We start from the raw sequence: 20158 nt of genomic DNA, 5'->3' as shown, positions 1-20158 counted from the left end.
GCTGAGGGCATTATAGGTCACTTAACTGAAATTCTTCAAAATAACGTAGTGTTTTATTACAATCATCAAGCACCAGGGTTTAATGCCCTGGTGCGTGATGATTTAGCTCCTGTGATTGTGAACAGGTCACGTCTGACATGATTAATCACAAGCATATCATAATGAGATCACTCCAGGAAGGAAAATCAGGCTTCTAAAATATATTCTGGAGTATTCTTTGAAGTAAAGAGACTGACGAAGTAAAACAAACATTCGGTGACTGGTGCTGCCAGTAGTGTCTGGCTTGTAATCTCTTTATTGCAGTCATTCACTTTGTGGACTGACCTTGACTCCACCGCTCTGTGGTTCATGTCTTCTACTGGGACTTCCCTCCTGTGATGCTTTCAGGCTTCTTGGCTTGTGCAGCAGGTGTCCAGACAAAAGTAAAGAAGATAATATGTTATATATTGTGTCACCTGTCACAATACAATGTGGTAAAGTCGGTTCCCTGTGCTAAATGTCCAAACCAAGAGCGCTTGTCATTGAAATATGCTGTTTGTTTATCCATGACCATAATAAAGCAATTTTCTTATCAGACTGCAACCGCCGTGCCAGGCACCAGGAAGATAACGAATTAGGGTAAACTTATTTAAATGACAAGTGGATCACAGTACTACCTGTTATAGATGCAATAAACTGGAATTCCTTACATCTCCCTTGCCAACTTTGATTGTGTCACAATTAAAACAGTTAAAGGATAAGTTCACATAAGTTCACACAAAAATGAAAATTCAGTCATAGTCTACTCATCCCCATGTGGATGGAAAGTCAGGTGAAGTTTCATAGTCCACAAAACATTTCTGGAGCTGCAAGTCAGTGTTACAGCATTCAACAACAACTGAAGTAGATGGGGACTTAAAAATAAATTTAAAAAAACAGAAAAAACCCACACAAAATGGCTCCATGCTGCTTGTACAGCATGATCCAACTCTCTGAAAGTCCAGAGATTGCAAATTAATTTAAAAGGATGTGATTTACACCCTTGCTGCACAGTCAAGCTTGTGTACCCACTTTTGACTAAGTACTGTTACCTTTTTTAGCTTCGCAGCTAAGGTGAAGATTTTGGCTTTAAATAGGTATTGATAATGTCCTTTCAAATCAATTTGGGATCTCGGAGACTTGGAAACGCTTTTATATGTATATATTCTTTTGTAAATATTTTTGGAGACAACTGTAATGACTTCTAAAGGTGCGATATGTAAGAGTTGTATTTTAAAACATTGAAACTATCATCAACAGAATGTGAAGAAATACGTTTTGTCGTTATGTCAAAGATGCCTTTGAATTGTCTTTTTGAGATATCTTCTGAAGTTAGCATGCTAAGTAGCTAGCCCCTAATTGCTTTGTTCCAATAGTAAACACCACCAACACGCATTTGGTGCTCCGCGCTCCCACTCAAGGCAGAGTCAGCCAATAGGAGCGCTAGCTGCACGGCTAACTGAGCTAACAACAGCTAAAGTTGGCAATTCTTACTGCATCTTTAAAGCCACATGTTTCCATTTTTATAGCAAAACAAGCTTGTATTCTGAGTTATGGTGAGGTGAGAACAAAAAGATCCCAGAAGTCCTGCAGTTCGAGAATATAGGACTATACAACCAAATAAGTTACATAGTGCACCTTTAACTTTTTTTTCTAGTGCCATTGTCAAGTCAAATCTTTTTAACAAACACTTTGGTTTTTACTTTTTATTACTAAATAATAATTTACAGAATATAGAAATGAACAGTGAGCTGAATAGAAAAGATATCAAAAATCCAAATATTGAAACAGATGATTTATTCTTTGTCAAAATATTAGGGGTATATCTTGAATCCTGGGTATGGCTTTGTTGATATGGAATAAAATAAAAGGTTGAATTGAACAGTTTGACTTCCAGATTAGGTCTAAAAAATCCAAATTTTGTTTCAGTGCTACAATTAAAAACATGTATCTTTAAAAAAAGAACTAGATAACAAACTTGTTACACCTTATGAGGTCTTAACTCACAGGTCAATGGCCTCTCTCTGCCCTGGCTGCTGTGCAGGTGTGACCTGGCAGAGTGCAGGGACAGATGTGGGGCTGATTACCTCGGCAGTCCTTGGTAGCTTGGTACTGCCTGGGTTAATGACACTGGCTCTGAGATAAGGCCCAACCCTCTTGATACCCAGGCGTTACTCCACCAGCTCCTCTTCATTGATGAAAAAGCTTATCGGTTTTCCAGGGTTATACCATCAGCCACCTGGCAGAGCACATAGTTGTTTTTCACAGAGTGTATTGACAAGTCAAGGTCCACTTAGCAGGGTGGGTTGTCCTATAAATACAGGAGCGCTGGAGGAGGCAGCAGTAGTACTCAGACGCTCACAAAGAGCACGTCCTGCAGGAGGTCACTGACATTTAACTACACAGATCTCTCTCTACAACCTCTAAAATGGATAGCGGGTGTCTTTGTTCAGCCAACAGCGACAGGCTTTCGAATCCCATCCTCTTCAACATCCTAAGCCAAATGGATAACAGCAAACCGAGCCAAAACAGCCTCAACTACAGATCAATACCTCATAGATGCAACTGTGAGCTGCGGCGGACAGTGTGCTTGAAAAGGCCATCTGAGATTTGCAAAGAAGCTTCAGCAGTTCTGGTTAAAACCATCCAGTTCATGAAGAACCTACCTGCTTTTAACCAGATGCCACCAAACGACCAGTTCTCACTTCTCAAAAGCTGCTGGGCACCGCTCTTCATTTTGGGCCTGGCCCAGGAATGTGTGGACTTTGAGGTGACGGACACCCCTGCCGACAGCATGCTGAAAAAGATTCTCCTGAACCGTCAGGAGAGCCCAGAGATGGAGAGGGAGCAGCCCACCATAGCCGGTGTCAGCAAACTCAAGTCCTGCCTCAAAAAGTTTTGGAGTTTGGATCTGAGTCCAAAGGAGTACGCCTACCTCAAAGGGACCACAATATTTAATCCAGGTGTGTATTCATGTGATGTTCTGATTTCTTGGTGTTTTTCAGTCACTGCTGCAAGAATACAACATTTGCATTATATGTAACTCTAATTTATTGCCTTTACCTTCAACAGATGTCCCAGATTTAAAGGCAGCTCTGTTTGTTGAAGGCTTGCAACAAGAAGCTCAGCACGCCCTCAGCGAGGTGGTCCAGCTCCTCCACCCAGGGGACAGGGAGCGCTTTGCTCGGATCCTCCTCACCGCCTCCATACTGCAGAGCATCACACCCAGCCTCATCTCTGAACTCTTCTTCCGGCCCGTGATAGGCCAGGCTGATCTGCTGGAGCTGATGGTCGACATGCTCTTCTGCAGGTAGAAGAGGACGGCTGGACTTTATGTAACTGTCCTGGAGAAAGTTGAATCCAATGTTTTTTAACAGTGATGCTGCAGAACTCTTTGTTGACCCACCCATGCAATGTTTGCTCATTGAATTAAGGAAATGCTTGACAGTGGACTTATCAAAGCCAACAAAAACATGAGACTATGAATTTCTTACATTTACATTAAAGCTAAGGTCACTTTAGCCCAGTCTGAAAAGATTTGATCCCTTAAAGTGGAAAGATGTGACTTTCCAGACTGTACCCACTGTTAATATACTGTATTTCATGTTAAAGATCTTTTCTGCGTTCTTAATGTTGTAAATAACTGTTGTCTGCACTGACAGAATATGTCAAATAAATATATTTTTGTACATGAACTTAATAGTGAAGTCCTGTCTTAATCTTTTAAAAGGACACAGAGCAAGCCAAACCTGATGCAGTATCTGTCTCATGTACCACGTACTACACATGATAATGACACTTTGTTCTGAACATCATCGTCCCTACATTGCATTTGGCACGTACCTCTTTACTGACATGTTCCGCAGCAAAGTATTGCTCAATCCTGTTTATTTTAAATTCTTGTCAAGGTGCCAGGGTTCCCAAAGATAGAACATGTCAGAGTGACTTCCCTGGAAATGCAGCAAAAACCCTAAAAGTGTGGTGATTATAGGTTTGAGAAGTTTTTCCAACAATATACTGTATAGCTTTAATGACGGAACAAGCAGATACATCAGCAGAAAGTATATAGTAATACAGTCTGACAGGGTTTCTTTTTCCTCTGAGGTGACTTAAAACAATTAAAGTGACTACTGAGTTTTAAACAAGGGCTGTACAATATGGTAAAGAAATCATACTGTGATTATTTTGACAGATATTACAGATTTAGATTAGTGGGAATGATTCATGGGAATTATTATTTTTACATCACAATTTTCATTTTCACTGAAAAAATTGAAATCGTGATGATGTTGCTGAGGTCTGAACCAAACAAACATGTTTTCTTACATCTGGAGAACAAGTTTGTTTGAGATTTTTACAGTATAGTAACAGTCTCAGCAAATACCACGGTTTCAAAAATAAAAATTCAGTCATTATCTACTCACAGTCATGCTGATGGAAACATTTGTGGAGCTTCATGGCAAAATAGCATTCACCTGAAGTAGATGGGGACTTGTTTTAAAACATTAAAAAAATAAATAAAAAAAAACACAATATATGTAGCTATTCCTTTATCACTTTTGATGTGTGTTTAGGATCATTGTCCTGTTGGAACACCCAATCTTCTGGTTGATGATTTTAGGTTTTCTTGACAAATTTGGAGATAATCCTCCTTCTCCATTATTCCATTTACTTTCTTTACAGCAGCAGATGCACTGGCAGCAAAACAGCCCCACAGCATAATACCACCACCACCATGCTGGACAGTAGGTATGGAGGTTTTGAAATTGATTTGGATGTGGAGCAGCTAATTGAGGCGAAAATGATCGAGGGACATTTAACCAAACATAAGAATTACGGTATGTATATTTGTGAGCCAGCAGATTTAATCACATTTTCAGAAGACCGATAACAAAATTAATTATTGAACCAAACTTCACGAATGTTTATTGTGACAAAGTAGCATGTGTTCCTCTCATTTCATCACAGAAAAATGAGAGCTGTAGAAATTATTGGAACTGAAGGCTGCTATGATATACATGTTCTTTATAGGTGTATGTGAAATTAGAGTAGATGAAGCACATAACCCAGCCTACAACATGATAACTGTCAAATGTCCTACTGTATAAACGTTATATTGCTGCATATTATACCTTGTAAACGTTATATTGCTGCAACCCCATTTCACACACATAAAATCTTTATCAAAAAATTGCAGGTTCTGCAATTTGTATATTGCACTTGGCCATATTTCAGTTTAGATTAACTGTGCTGCCCCACTCATATTGCATAAAACTCATATTGAGAAACCACATCTGACTCATGGGCGCTGTGCTCTCCTTATTGTTTGACCAGATTGTGTTTGAACCAAAGTTAACTGTCAGTGCTGCGTCAGATGCCCGTCAGTGCACGTTATACCACTTCACACCAAGATACAAAGACTGATATGATCAGTAACCTCCCTTATTGTTTGTTATTACCTCACATGTTGAAACATTAGTGTGCAATATTTTGTTTATTGTTGTGCTTTGTCTCCCTCTAATGGAGAATAATGGAAGTCACACAGATAATCAGAGAAACTTAAGTAACACAGAGTGTTACGAGTGAACTCAAACTTACCTGTCCTGACATTTTTTCACATACAAAAACATTTAACAACATAAGAACCCTATACAAATCACATGTTTCATGCTCAAAAGTTGATAGAAGTCTAAAGGATAATGCTGTTAATAACCTGCAGGCTATATTTGATATAGAACAGGCCCTCCTGATTCATCCTAGCCTGTGGTATGTCAGTTGTGAAACAGTAAGCCTTTGCATGACACCTATTCAGGTAAAACAGGAATGTGCTGGTGGGGGCAGAGAGCCAGAGGAAATGGGGTTACACAGGGCAACTGCAACACACCACAAGCAGAACAGCAAGTCTAAAAGCTCAACATTCAGCGCAGGAGAGTTCAGACGGGTTGCTCATTTGTAGCTTACTAGGCTTTGTTTGGTAGATATGGTATATTTTCACCTGTTTTTTTAGTACAAATCAGTGTTTCAAGAATGTTTAAGAAACGTTCTGTTGATTCAAGTGCAGCTATCGGACTTATTCTGAGTTGTTTTAAAGTGCTGACAACACAGTTCAGACGTTTTCAAGGCTGAACATGAGACACATATTTCATTCAGATTACCTCCATAAATATAAAAGATATGTCAGTAGAACCAGCTGTTAATACAGAATACTTTAAGGCTGTATACCTTAAAAATATACATGTGATCCAAAGTAGGACTTCAGGATAAGTTCCTAATGTTGAGCTGGTTCTCAGCACTGCTTCTTCCCTTTGCAATAAATGACAAAGACAAACCCCGGGATTTTATTTCCTTTTTGTCAGAACCAGCCAAACAAGTTTTCTTCTTTTGCTGAGGGCGGAAAAAGCCTGCCTGGTACAACACAGTGACCTCGGGGAGATGAGCTTGACAACAATAACCCAAGAGATAAAGAGGAAAAGTAGGGAAAGAGACAGCCAGCCAGGCGAAGCAAAAACTTGTTGATATATGGGTGACAATAATTTGTTGCAAAATAAAGGAGCTGCTGCTTATTTTCAAACTGAGTGAATATATTATTTTGGTTTGACACAAAGCTCTGCAAGCACACGGCAGTATGTCACATTTTCTGTAAACTACAATAAGAAATAAATGACCTCAACATCATTACTATGTAAGATATTTCCTTATTGAATACCAGTAAAAGGCATAAACAAGCATAGGGACTTTTATTTTGTTAAAAACAGGACTTACCTGTGAATAAAAAACTGTGGCCACAAATGGTTTAACAACCCAGAAAGTAACATTCACTTAAAAATATGTACATCAAAATATGGCTTAACAACGCAGTCTTCAGGTCAAAACATGCTTAAATGGCAGGAGTCAATAAACCCACACAGTGCATGCACAATGGCTTGCATAAACAATTGCTCAGGAACAAGAATGAGGACGGTTATGTTCTACCATCAGTCTCTATCCTCTGGCCTCACTGCTGAGATTGCATGGAGTGTAGTAACTTTAAACACTGCATACAAATACATAAGAACGTACATTCTCTCCCTGTGTAAAAAAAGGTTTCCTGTTTCAGTGGTGCGTTTGCTTTAAAGAGAAACAGTCCATGAATTTTAAAATGACACTCCAAAAGCAAAAAAAAGGAAGAGCACAACCGCCCAAGGTAAAAGGTGCTCCAGCCCGTAACAGCAAAACAAAACAAAAAATAATAGCACAAGGATAACATTGTCCATCTAGTTGGCTACATCACTTTGTCAGGATATGTACTTTTGTTTCGGTGTTGGCCTTCAGAGAAGCAGAGGAGCGCCTGAAGAGTCTGTTTCGGTGTCATGGTGCCAGGCTGAGTAGGCTGTGGTGTTGCTGGAGGAGTACGCTGTGGGAGAAAGAGCTTTATTTAATGCACTGAAAGCAAAAAACAAGGCAGTACAAGAAAAAGCAAATACAGTAGATGCTACATCAAGCCTCCTGACTAATTTTATACACCGGTTGCACTGGTGCGCCTAACATTTTCATGTAAAAGGTGCACTATGTAGTTTTGGGGAAGACATTTTAATCAGAGGAGAAAGATCTTCACTGACTGATTTTTTATTCCTAAACAAACAAAATAAACAAACTGACCTGACAACACAATTTTACACTGTTTTACTTTGATTTTAATTGGCGGACCCTGCCACCTTTTTAGCTTCAGAGTTCTGGGGACCTTATTTTCCGCTTGTTTATTCACTTATGGAAAAAATACCTATTTCTGAGTTGGTATTATTACCTTATCAATACTGTAAATATCAACATTCTGAGTTTGAATTTCTTCTACAAAATTACATAGTGCACCTTTAAGGTGCACCAGCACATAATGTGGGTGCAATCAATAACACATTGTAATTTCTTAAAATTAAATTGTAAACAGTAATAAAGGTGCCTCAAATGCATTTTTATAGGTTACGTTTTTTTCTATAAGCAGACCTGCTAAATTTTATGTGCACCGACGCAACCCATGAACATTTTTAGTTGCACCTGACAGAGTTGGGAACATGTCTTTCAAGCTTACAGAATATCTACTGGTCATGGGCAAAAAATGCATTGCAATGAAATGGAAGTCAAATCTTGCATTGCCAGTTGAACTGTAGCTCTCAGAGGTGAAGAGTTGCATAACTCTGAAGAACATAACCTACCCACTAACGTTTATAACAGACAGAACACACAGTTATGCTGTAAACGACCATCACATTCTCTGACTGAAGCCAAGTTGTCTCTCCATCCATCTCTCCTGTTATTCTTTCTTAATACTGTTTACATTCTCATCTTAATCATTGTGTGCAGACTTATTTTTGTTGTCTGTTATTTTAAGAAAAAGAAAAAGCAAATACAGTAGATGCAACATCAAGGTTCCTGAATAACTTCATACACTGGCTGCACTGGTGCGCCTCATCGGGGTGCAGCTAAGTTATGTGCTGGTGCACCCCGATGAGGCGCACCAGTGCAGCCAATAACACATTTGATTTAACTTCTTAACACAGTATGTAAATGATTGTTGTCTCAAAATTATTTTTAAGCGTTACATTTTTTTAAACGACTTGTCAACTTTTAGGCACATCAGAGTTTTGGGAACAGTCGCACCACGGGGCCCTGCACAACAACAGTTGAGTTTAACCCTGGTGGCTGGTACATTCCCAGGCCATTATGTGAAAGTTGTGGCAACACAATGTGGTGTACCCTCATTCAAAGACATGTAACAAGACACCCCGCTCTTCCTTGCAGAACAACAGAGGCTGCTGCGCGCTAATCCATCTGTAACCAAAGTTGTTCGCTGAAATGACATAATAAAAACCTGGGACATTCTGCAGCGTATATTTAATGAGACCTGATCTGCTGCTCTGGCAGGTGGTGTAGCATGACCGCTGAGCCGGAGGGGAGAACGAGGCAGATTGAAAGGTGGGTGTAAGGTGGCAGCTAATGAGCGAGGGATTGTAATATGCAGAGAAAAGGGGACAGGAATGCAGAGCTTTCACTGTTTAAAGCTTGGTATGTTACTGGAAAGTGGAGAGGAGGCGAGAAAATTCCCTGCAGCTGCAGCAGCTACAATGGATTGCAAAGAGTGAGCCTCGGTAGTAATTATGCCTCAATGACCAGGACGAATAAAGGCATGATGAATATAATTAATATGAAATGTGCAACCACAATTCACACTCTCGTACTCTCTGCTGCTGATTGATTTTGGATCTTGTCCAACTCTTTATTCCTCATGCATGTATTTATAAAAGGAGGACATAAATGTGTCGCTGTTAAAGGAAATTCCCAGTATGCACTCACTTCTCCCGCTGTAATGTCTCATCTTCCTCGCCAGCTCGTCAGATGGCGTCTGCTCCGACACTTTCACCTCTGGAACTGTGGCAGGGGACGAAACAGACAAATAAAAAAATTATCTCAAGCAGACGAGCAGCTGCGACAGACTTTAATCCGGTCATCTCTGCTATTGTGCAATATGCTTTGGAAGACAGTGCGCACCTGTTTGAACTTGCCTCAGATTTACCAATTATTATTATTAGGTCACTACCTGTAAAATGCCTGGTGTATTAGGACTTAAAAGTATGAGCCAAACAAAAGAGCCTGAGCAGCGTTCCAACAGACGCTGTGAGTCATTTAGGGAAGCTGATGAGATGATTAGTATAGTTGGTATGTTGCAGCCAGGTGGTGAATACAGTTGTGTTGTGGTATTAATTCAGCTGTTTTTATAAACGTTAATTGTTTTATGAATATGTTGCGTGGTGTTCTTACAGTCACTGCTCATGAACGTGTTGGTCATGGTCTCATTGCCGCTGTCAGGGAGTGTCCCATCGTTCCTCCCGTTTGGACGCTGCCCCGCCGACTGATGGCTCTTGTTCCGTTTGCTCTTCCTCGTGCTGATGCGGATGACGCCGTGCACCAGCTTGCACTCGGCCTCCTGCTCCTCCAGGTTGTAGTCCTGAGCGATGCTGTAGATGAGCTCACTGATCTCGTTGGTCTTGCGGGAGAACGAGGAGTCTGAGGTGCACTTGGCCAGCTGGTCGATCTGGTGCAGGGCATAGAGCTCCAGCAGCTTCTTGGTGATGAGAGAGTCAATGTCTGTGCCTGTGTCGCTCAGGTCATCCAAGTCATAGTCTTCACGGGATAACAGGCTGGTGTTGCTCACAGGCCGCTGGCTTTCCCCTTTGCCAGTCGTACGGGTCCGTTTGGGGGCAGCAACCTGATACCTTACTGTCTGACCTGCGATGCGCACATCAGGATAGCGGAAGCTGTCGCTCGTTGGCAACTTAGAGGCTTTGGTGGATTTGTTGGGCTCCAAAGGGATGCCACAGGTGGGGTTGGTCACAGCCATGCCATTAGGAGGGTGAGGCTCGCTGCCTGCTTTAGGGGGATGGTCTGTGGAGCTCTCGTTAACAGGCAGGCAGGGCTCTCTGCTGCCATAAAATCCACAGGTCAGTACACAGCAGATAAGAGCCTTGCAGCCACTCCAGCCCATGGAGGCACAGGAGCCACAGGCATGTCTGCTGGTGGGTGTGCTGTCCGCTGAGCCAGGAATAAACCCTATAGTCTGGGAGCCCCGGCCCGTGCCGTTGCGCGGGTGGCCTCGGCTGCGACCGTACTTGTTCTCTGAATACCGGGAGTGGTCAGTGTGGTGCTCCCCATGAGAATCCTTGTAAGACTCCTGGCTGCTCTCCCTGGATATAGTCCGAGTCTGTCTGTACTTGTCTGCTCTGGAGGTGGAGCTGTGGTGTTTGTGGTGGCGGGACGCCTGTGGAGCCCCTGAGCTGTGGCCAGGCATGGCTCAAAATGCCTGGGACCTGGAGTGGGAGAGGCATGTTTAGAAGAAGAAAAATAACCAGGTGTAAACATGTTTTGTTGTTGCCACACAGGCTTGTGGCATTAAACGCACCATGGCACGTTCAATTCACCTTAAGAAGTAAACACTTTGCTTCCAGTAAAGTTACCTCCCACCAAACGCTGAGAATGTAAATAAAAGTGGGTGCATTGATTGCTGGCCTGATAGTAAGTTGGCTAATTTCGTCGCGCCCTTAAAAGCTCGCTCGGCCTACAGAGAACGCAGCAAAGCAAAACTCAAACCAAATCTCATTCAACTTTGAACCGTTTTTAATTGTACTTACAAAGCGTCCACTTGCCGCATAAGAGGAAACACTTGTGACCGTCTTCTATCCCAGGTGACTTGTTCAGCGAGCAAACCGCGGAAGTCTCGCACAGAGAAAACTTCTCCTCGCGCCTCAAACACAGAGAAAAGACGTGGATTTCGCCCGCCCACAGACGTCCAGGTGACTTCACCTCACCGACACAACGAAGCTCTGCAAACCTAAAGTCGGCTGCCTCGACCGAGCGACGCGACTCAAGCTCATTCGTGTCGTCTCCGCTTTTGTAAAACTCAGCCGTGTGTAGCCCAGAGTCTCCCAATGTTTGGCTATTACCTGCGGCTACAGCTAATCCCAGATCCTACACCCACCCACAGGTGAGTCGTGACGTCACGCGAGGCGGATATACGAGCAGAGAAGAAGAAAAAGAGGAGCAGGAGGTAGAACAAAAAATAAAGGTAATGGAAGAGGAAGAAGAAAAAATGACTCTTGCTGTAACAATGGGAACACTTCACCGTTTCATAATCTGATTGTTATTTGGTGCCATGTGATGCAACATATTAAATGATGGTGAAATTCTGTACTTTTCCACATGTAACAAACACATACATGCAAGGTAGGTCACACAGAGGTGCACAGCTGCAGAGCCAGCAGGTGTTTTCCACACCATATCTTTCATTCTGCCCTATTTTTTCCCTCCACGGAAACACTTAATCACCCACTCTTTGAGTTGAAATAGTAGGGTCACCTCACCTGGAGAAATATATGAGTCTGTGTGGCAAGGTGGCTTTCACTGCAGTCACAATAAAACAGGAGCACATGACAGGTGGATACATCAAAAATGTATTTTATTTATAAGTGATGCAAATACAAGTTTCATATCTTACAGGAGCTTTAATAACTATTCCTTTGGATGTTATACTACTGATCACATTATGAATTCTAGCACAATAAACACACATTTAATTAAATCATAAAAGTTTTTTTTTATTCTACTAAGGCATACATACTCTTATAAAGATCTATTCTCTGGGTGTCTATGGATTACAGTTTCTTAGGTCAACATACATTTTCCATGCCATTGATCTACCATCTATGTCATCTATCTTTCTGGCAGTAATTTGCAGTACGATAAGATATTTGAAGTCATGACACTAGGATAAAAAGAAAAAGTAACCACAGTTGACAAAACGCGGGCTGTCTAGTGTGTTTTCAGTGTAGCCTATGCCCAACATTTTTGTCAAAAGCAATGATAAACACACACTATTAAAGGATATGTTAGCCAAAAATGAAAATTCAGTCATTATCTTCTCACCCTCAAACCGATGAAAAGTCAGGTGTGAAGTCCGAAAAACATTTCAGGAGCTTCACAGCAAAACAGTGTTGTAGCATTCTCCTAAACAACTGAAGCAGATGGGGACTACAAAACTACGAAAGAATTGATTGGTCATTTTGTCTGTAAAGTGGCAGAAAATGTGGAAAAATGTCGATCAGTGTTTTCCAAAGCCCAAAAATGACGTCCTCAAATGTCTGTTTTTGTTCACAAGCCAAAGATATTCAAGAAACCACAATATTATAATGTTTTAAAAGCTGGAGGACTTTTTTTCTAATTAAATTCCTGAAACCAATTAATCTATTATCAAAAAAAAATAGCGATTGATTTAATAGTCGACAACTTATCAATTAATTGTTGCAGCTCTATTAAGATATTTAAAATCATGACACTAATATGAAAGAAGAAACCACAGTTTACAAAAATTGACAGGTTGACAATCTAGTTTGTCTTCAATGTAGTCTATGTATATATTTTTATAAAATGTATAATAAACACGGGACAATAATGTTAATTTAGAGATAAAATGCTCCAGTTCCTTGGAAACAGAAAGGCACTTTTAAGGTGTGGTTTATAAGTTAGTGCAGTATGTACAGGAAGCTCATCTACCAGAATAAACTATTCACATCTACATATATTTCTTACTCAAAGAATTCTAGCTTCACTGGCCTACAGGTAGGGAGGCTGTCACCTGTCTGACATGTGTGTCTGTAGGAACCTAGAGGATACAGGTGTCACTTGGCAGCTGCTGTGACGGAGATAATCCTTGATGCCCCTTTCCCCTGCTGTTACCATTAACCTCTGAAATGTGCCCCAGCCGAGGGTCTGAGTCGAGCTCATATCTGTAGTGATACCCCTCCAGAACGTCGTGACATGCATCTCTCATCCCAATTATCCAATTCTTCATATCTTTGCGATTTAGGTAGAGCACAAAGAGAAACACCATCCCCACAAACCCCAGAACAAGTCCCAGAAAGACATAGGACGTCTGCAGGGTGAGGTCAGCCACCTCTGCTTGGACTGGAACAACACATCCAACACCCTGGACACTGAGCCCCTGCAGCCGGGTGCCATTTAACCCCCCCGGTGAGGCACACCTTACAGCGTCCACATCCACCTGAGCTCTTGATTCATTCAGCCAGGACACAAAGTTTTGGATCTCACAGGAGCAGGTGTAGGGGTTGTCCCCGAGAAAGACTTGGATGTTCCCGAGCGTCTCCAGCTCTTGTAGAGCATCAGCGCTGAATGTGCTGAAGGCATTGTGTGAAAGGTCCAGCACCTGCAGCTGGTTCATGCCAGAGAAGGTTCCACTGTAGACCGTCACCAGAGAGTTGTTAGTGAGAAAGAGCTGCTGCAGGTTGGGAAGGTGGGAGAACATGCCCGGGGACAGCAGGGAGAGCTGGTTCCCAGAGAGGTCGAGGCGGAGGAGCCCTCTGAGGCCGCCCCAGCGCAGAGCTGTGGTGAGGTCGGTCAGGGCGGAGAAGTTGTAGAGCGAGCGGCTCAGGCTGAGCTCCTGAAGGGGACTGCCGGGTATGCTGAGAGCTTCTGGATGGATGAGCACCAGCTGGTTCCCACTGAGGTCCAGGAAGCGCAGGTTGAGGAGGGCAGAGAAGCTGTGGGATGCCATCTCTGTGATCCTGTGAAGATGACTCACACTGTAATGTCTGTTCTTGGACATTTAATATTATTTTCATACAAATAAAAAACACAGAAAAGAGAAAACTCAGAGAAAATGTATTTATTAGATATACATCAAGAAAGTTAGTCATATTATCCAAATATGGCTTCATATGCATGAATGACACAAAGCAAATCTCACCTATTATTGCTTAAAATGATGTTAGTGACATTCTCCAGCTCTGCAAAAGAATCAGGTCCAATCAGATGTATATTATTCCCTGTGATGAAGACAGTCCTTGCATATCCTGGAACACTTTGCGGCACCGCGAGCAGATCCTTGGAAACACATTTCACTGTGCGAGTGACGGCAAAACACTCACAGCCAAAAGGACACTCCGAGCACAGGTACGGTGCACAAAGAAGGACTCCGAGAAACACCCGGAGTGCAAAAACACACATCTCTGAAGTGTAGCCAATTAAAGAGAATGATAAAAAACAAAACAAAGTAAGTCACAAGAATAAACTAGGGAAAAATATAATAGTTCCACGTGAATTTATAAGTCAAAAATCGAATACAAATGCTGCAGAGGCGGCAAAGAGCACTCCAGCACCAGCCCCTCAGAATCTGCTCCACTCTGGGAATAAAGAAATTGATGGGAGTTCATATCACACACTATCTGCCGGATGAAAAAGGTACGTGGTTCCCTTAAAGGTACAGAGGACAATTAGGGCATCCACAGCCTGTGACCTCCACCGGTCTGCCAGGGGAGACTTTAAAAGCTTTGTACACAGCACATCAAAAATTAAGTTAAAGAGATATCACACTGATAGAGATATACAATAATAAATAATACTTGTTTGGGTACATAACATCAAAAGAAACCAGTAAAAGAAACAATACATAATGTGATGTAATGTTGTATTGCTCATAATATGTATGCTTTCAGCAGAGTAACATTCCAGCATGAGGATGCACATTTAGCAAAGTAAATAATACACTTATGTTAAAGAAAAGCCTTCACATATTTGCAGAGGAAAGAGGACTGCAGGGAGGAGGACGTTTGTACAGCACAATACCACTATTTATCACATGTGGGCCCTACATCATTCTATCTTTGGTAGCGGCTCATATCTCTTAGACAAATAATTGATGAACGCTTTCGGTTTTAAGATTTCGTGCCTCATTTTGTAGCGATTCATCACTGAAATGTACATTAGCCAGTCTGGAATCACATTCATCACTGCCACTCCTGAAATATACATCTCTGGATTCAACAGCATTACTCCACTGTGGTGTAATCTGGAAAGGATCATCTTCCTGTGTGAAACTCTTTATAAACCAGCATGTGAAAAACAGTGATGGTTCATTTCGAAGAGACGTTTTGTAAACACTGTAGCTTATGCATATTATTAAATCATAAATACTTGTGGAAGAAGAGAAATACAATGAATCCTATAGGATTAGTTCACCCAAAAATCCCAAAAAAACACAACCATGGCGATTGGAAAGTGGGGTTGAGTTTCATCGTCCACAAAACATTTCTGGAGCTTCACAGCAACAGAGCCCTGAGATCCTGAACTGATTTGAAAATATCTTTTTTACACCCTCAACATGCAGTCAAGCTGGTGCACCCACTTCAGATGGGGTGCATGCTCACACTTTTAGCTCAGCCGCTACATTGAAAACGTCAGCCTTGTAGAGGGTGTAAATAACGTCTTTTCAAATGAATTTGGGATTTTGGGACACTTGGATTATGCAGGGCGAGATGTATGGAGCCATTTTATGTTATTTTTTCAGTTGTTTTTTTACATTTTAACAAGTTCCTAACTACTGCTCCAGAAATGTTTTCTTGCACTGCGAAATTCCACCCGACTTTCCATCAGTACAGGGCTGAGTAGATAATGACTGAATTTTCATTTTTTGGGTGAACTTATCCTTTAACTGTTAAACCATAAATTAATTACTGATTACTGAAACGACCCACAAACATCTGGGTTTTGCCCCTAAGAAACCTTCCAACAGACTAGATCACAAACAGACGATGAAGTCCTTCATTTAGAAACAAATGTCCTGTCAAAACACATCATTAAAAAGCCAATTACAATGTAAAACCAAAGTCTAAGAGTCATCCCAATGGGCTGCTCGCTCCACTACTGTAGGTTGAAGGTGAGGATGAAGGTGGCGAGGACTCCGCAGAGCATGAAGAAGGGGAGCCAACTCTTCAGGAACGCCGCCCAGCTGAAGGACACAAAGAGGGAAATCTGTGTTATAGTAATCATCAACAGCTGTATATGCACAGAGAGGGTAAAACAACTACTCTTCAAATATTCCTGGACAGGCAAGGACATGTGAGGAGTGTGGAAGTGTCACACTGTCCAATCTCTTTACTCCCATGGGCCCACAGCTCCCTCCCTCCCTCCCTCCCCCTTCTGTGAATGCACCCCAGCCTGCGTCCTACTGTCCTTTCCACCCAGCCGGCGCAGGGAGCCCCACAGAAGAGGTGACCTTCAGCGGTGACACAGAGGGGGAGCGCTGCTGTCAGTGATGAATTACACGACTCCCCTTCTCTGCGCTGTAGGAGCGTATGTGCAGAGGCAGCACAAACTGTGACGACAGAGCTCTCTATGTGGGTCAGTGGAGAATAATGAGGGGGGTTCTCTGAGCCATATGTCTCCTAATGCTCACGAGGCGTCCGGCAGCAGAGCAATTTAAAAGACTGTGTACATGTTTGTGATGAAGATGCTTCAGGTGTATTTGGTACAGTACTGTGGAAGAAGAATCCTGTGTCAAAATCTTTTTTCCCCATTTTCTGATAAATTATCAGAGTTTTTCTTGATACGAATCAGGGGTCTAAGGATAGACGGTACCTGTTGTTGTGTAGAGGGCATATGTTGTACAGATCGTAAAGCCGTTTTAGGTACATTTGGACCATTAAATAAAATCAAACTTGTTTTGTCGAACCATATCGATGAGAAACAAGGGAGTGCTGCATTCACTGCCATGAGGTTTTGCTGGTGTGCCTGGGGAAAGCTGCAATCAGATTGTAGACTAAACCATTAAGGTTCAGTTAGTCCTTGGTTGGACCTTGACCAAGACACTTAACCCCAAATGATTGTCATGTAATTGTAAGACAATGGGAGCTAAATCTGTTAAATGTTAAATAAGTAAGTGTTTTATCTTGGATAAATAAGAGACGATTAGATAATCTTTTAATAATCCACAGAGGAGAAATTAGGGTGTTACAGCGACACAAAGACATAAATAAATTGAGAGAAATAGAGAAACTTAAAAAATAATGCTGGTTCTTAATGGAAACACAAATGTCAGATTGGGTCTAAAACACTTACCTCACATGTTTTCCATGAATGAGAGACAGCACACACAGGTTCACCATGTTCCAAGACGTGCAATTGTCGTAGCGCATGAGGTTTAGGGCCATCGCCACGTGGGAATGACAGTTGTCTAAGCACAGATTGTGCTTCAACAAAACAGAAACAGAAGATGTTACTCTATGAACACTGATGTTGAAATGTGTATATTCAAAATTCTGAATTTTGTCTCACCGGTCTACATTTGTATTCCTCAGATGCGTCAAGCACTGCTTTGTCCCATGTAGCAGCACCATTACCACACACTTTGTCCACATCAAGCTTCCAATACCTGCAATATTAGTGAACAATCAATCAATGTGTTCATTTGGATCTGTGATTAGGTGTGACCTACGTGTGGAAATTAGGGTTGCAAGGGTATGAGATTTTCATGGTACGATCACAGCATACACAATTATATTTATAATAATGATTAAAGGTGCACTATGTAGTTTTGTTTTTTAGACTGACTTCAAACTCAGAATTTTAATATTTGCAATATTAATGATGTAATAATACAAACTCAGAAATATTCCCAGAACACTGTTTGGAGCTAGAAAGGTGGCAGGGTCCGCCAAATATAAACAATGTAAAACAGTATGAAATTGTGTTGCCCCAAATCTACATACAGTAGTGCACCTTTAAATGATTTGTTACGGTGCCCTTACAGGCATGAAAACGAGGGTAAATTATGGCTGAACAAACATTTTATTATAATTTCACAAAATATGATGTCCTAACAGACATAAAACTTGATATACACTGGAAATATATATTTTAATGACACCAATACAGTAGAATTCCATACTGTATGTAGGTAATGTACAGTACATGTACAATGATAACTATCAGTTTTCATACCACGATATATCTTAAAACTGCTGCACCCACAGCTGAAATATACCTATAAAATACAATATTTTGATCAATAAACTTACTTTGTTGGCCGACCAAAGCCCATATTGTCCTCCTAGAAAAAAAAAAAGAGTCAGAATTTAAAAACATTTTCTAAATCATTCAAGTGAACTTGTGCTTTTGGTCAGTGTGACTCAGACTTTGTCACTCAAAACACAATAAAAGCAATAAATCATGAATAATTCAGCAGCACGTCAGCATGACATAACAGACTGCAGGTTTGCATTTTTAATCCCCATCTCACTGCTGAACTCTGCTGAGCCATTACACTGAAGTGAAGTGCTGCATGAGGTGACATTGCTTATTGCAGCTGATTAAAAACATGGATAGACTGTTCAAATTGTTTAAAGCTTTTTTTAAAAACTCACCGAGACAAAGTATGATCCTGCAAAATCTCTGATGATCCCTGATGAGGTGCAGATACCCATGTGACCAATGAAGGGGAGCACCCACCTGCAGGATGCACCCACAAGACACAATACATCCATACATGAGTCAATTCTGGTACGTTTTAACGTGAGTGGACATTATAAAGTACACTTAGCGCAGTTTTTATTAATAAAACAGAGATTTAACCAGTGGCGAACGTCCATCTGTTACACGCTACGTTACACGCTAAGCTAGCAAGACAGAGACAACGTGTTAGCGTCTTACGATAAGAGAGGAATAGGCGTCCAGACAACGCAGTAGGGGTAGCGGCTGCTCTTTCGGTCGCTTTTTAGGAAATCGCCGTGGTAATTCATCATCACGTCGGTCTCGTCCACCTCCGCCATCACTGCCCGGAGTGACAGGGGCTGACACTGACGCAGAGGCGGCGCGAGGCGGCGGAGTAGAAGCGAAAACGCGCAGTCGCCTCCAACTGTCGGGCCGTGAACGCAACGCCGTTCATTTGTTCGGTGTTTTTGTTTTATCGTGATTTAAAAATGTAAATAAAGAAACATATGGCTCAATAACTAAGCTGATATGTCATTAAATGCACCAAAAATAAATGAATAAATAAATGAAGGCATTAGTTAATTTATACAATGTGACATAAAGAGATGTTTCTGCTTTAATTTGCTTCTGTATTTATTCGACTTTTTTTTTTTTACTGTCCCCTTTAATTTTCCATTTTCTGTATTTATTCATCGTTCAATTTTTTTTATTTCTGTATTTATTTCTGCAAGTAAATCAATAGTTGAATTAATACAAAGGTAAATAAATACAGCGGTAAATTAAAGCAGAAATATCTGTGGCACATTTTATGAATTATTTAATGCAAACACATATTCTTTTTTTTTTTTTTGTGAATTTAATGGCATATTTTTTTTATTTATTTATTTCTGATTTTGACAGGTTCAGCCCTCCATACATGTGTTGTTAAAAATCAACACTATTATGGTGGAAATCTATCCATCTACTAATCAGCTAGTTTTTCAGGCAAGGTGAAACTGCATAATTTCAGCCCTATTTGGCAGCTAAACTCAGTCTCAGTCAGCGAGGAGCTTCATCATTGTAACCTCCACTACTCCTAAAGCTGGGTCACCTCATTACTGTGCAGTATATGGGGCATGAGACGCTCCCCGCCAAGTGCTCATGCTTGTGATGTACTGTTCTGATATTGGTTGCTTAGCAGTCAGCAAAAACATGGAGTAAAGCAGACACTGATGAATGAGTATTGTAAAGCTCATACCCTAGCCTCACCTACAGTATATCTTCCCAGCGTAGTTAGTCATGTGTCAGTACTGCTGTATCTGTTGTGTAAGTGTTAAACTCAAAGGATAAATAA

At 41.3% G+C, this 20158-nt stretch overlaps 4 protein-coding genes across 4 annotated transcripts; 1 reads left to right on the top strand and 3 right to left on the bottom strand.

Moving 5' to 3' along the window:
* The first annotated feature begins 2395 nt into the window (after positions 1–2395).
* Positions 2396–3718, top strand: nr0b2a (nuclear receptor subfamily 0, group B, member 2a). The gene is made up of 2 exons (XM_073485547.1): positions 2396–2981; positions 3091–3718. Exons 1-2 carry the CDS (start codon positions 2447–2449, stop codon positions 3330–3332), a joined length of 777 nt encoding a protein of 258 aa, XP_073341648.1. The 5' UTR covers positions 2396–2446; the 3' UTR covers positions 3333–3718.
* Positions 3719–6740: 3022 nt separating this feature from the next.
* On the bottom strand, positions 6741–11534 carry kdf1a (keratinocyte differentiation factor 1a). The gene is made up of 4 exons (XM_073485763.1): positions 11178–11534; positions 9811–10856; positions 9346–9420; positions 6741–7411 (listed from the first exon to the last, which is right to left on the bottom strand). Exons 2-4 carry the CDS (start codon positions 10835–10837, stop codon positions 7326–7328), a joined length of 1188 nt encoding a protein of 395 aa, XP_073341864.1. The 5' UTR covers positions 10838–10856; positions 11178–11534; the 3' UTR covers positions 6741–7325.
* A 1670-nt stretch (positions 11535–13204) lies between these two features.
* LOC141012216 (trophoblast glycoprotein-like) lies at positions 13205–14571 on the bottom strand. The gene is made up of 2 exons (XM_073485638.1): positions 14306–14571; positions 13205–14123 (listed from the first exon to the last, which is right to left on the bottom strand). Exons 1-2 carry the CDS (start codon positions 14563–14565, stop codon positions 13205–13207), a joined length of 1179 nt encoding a protein of 392 aa, XP_073341739.1. The 5' UTR covers positions 14566–14571.
* A 9-nt stretch (positions 14572–14580) lies between these two features.
* Positions 14581–19230, bottom strand: LOC141012217 (transmembrane protein 222-like). Its single transcript, XM_073485639.1, has 6 exons — positions 19045–19230; positions 18759–18843; positions 18414–18445; positions 17671–17767; positions 17455–17585; positions 14581–16345 (listed from the first exon to the last, which is right to left on the bottom strand). Exons 1-6 carry the CDS (start codon positions 19161–19163, stop codon positions 16258–16260), a joined length of 552 nt encoding a protein of 183 aa, XP_073341740.1. The 5' UTR covers positions 19164–19230; the 3' UTR covers positions 14581–16257.
* Positions 19231–20158: the final 928 nt, after the last annotated feature.

This window comes from Pagrus major, chromosome 17 (assembly GCF_040436345.1).
Source record: "Pagrus major chromosome 17, Pma_NU_1.0".
Classification (NCBI taxonomy): Eukaryota; Metazoa; Chordata; class Actinopteri; order Spariformes; family Sparidae; genus Pagrus; species Pagrus major.
This window is presented reverse-complemented; position numbering and strand designations above follow the sequence as displayed.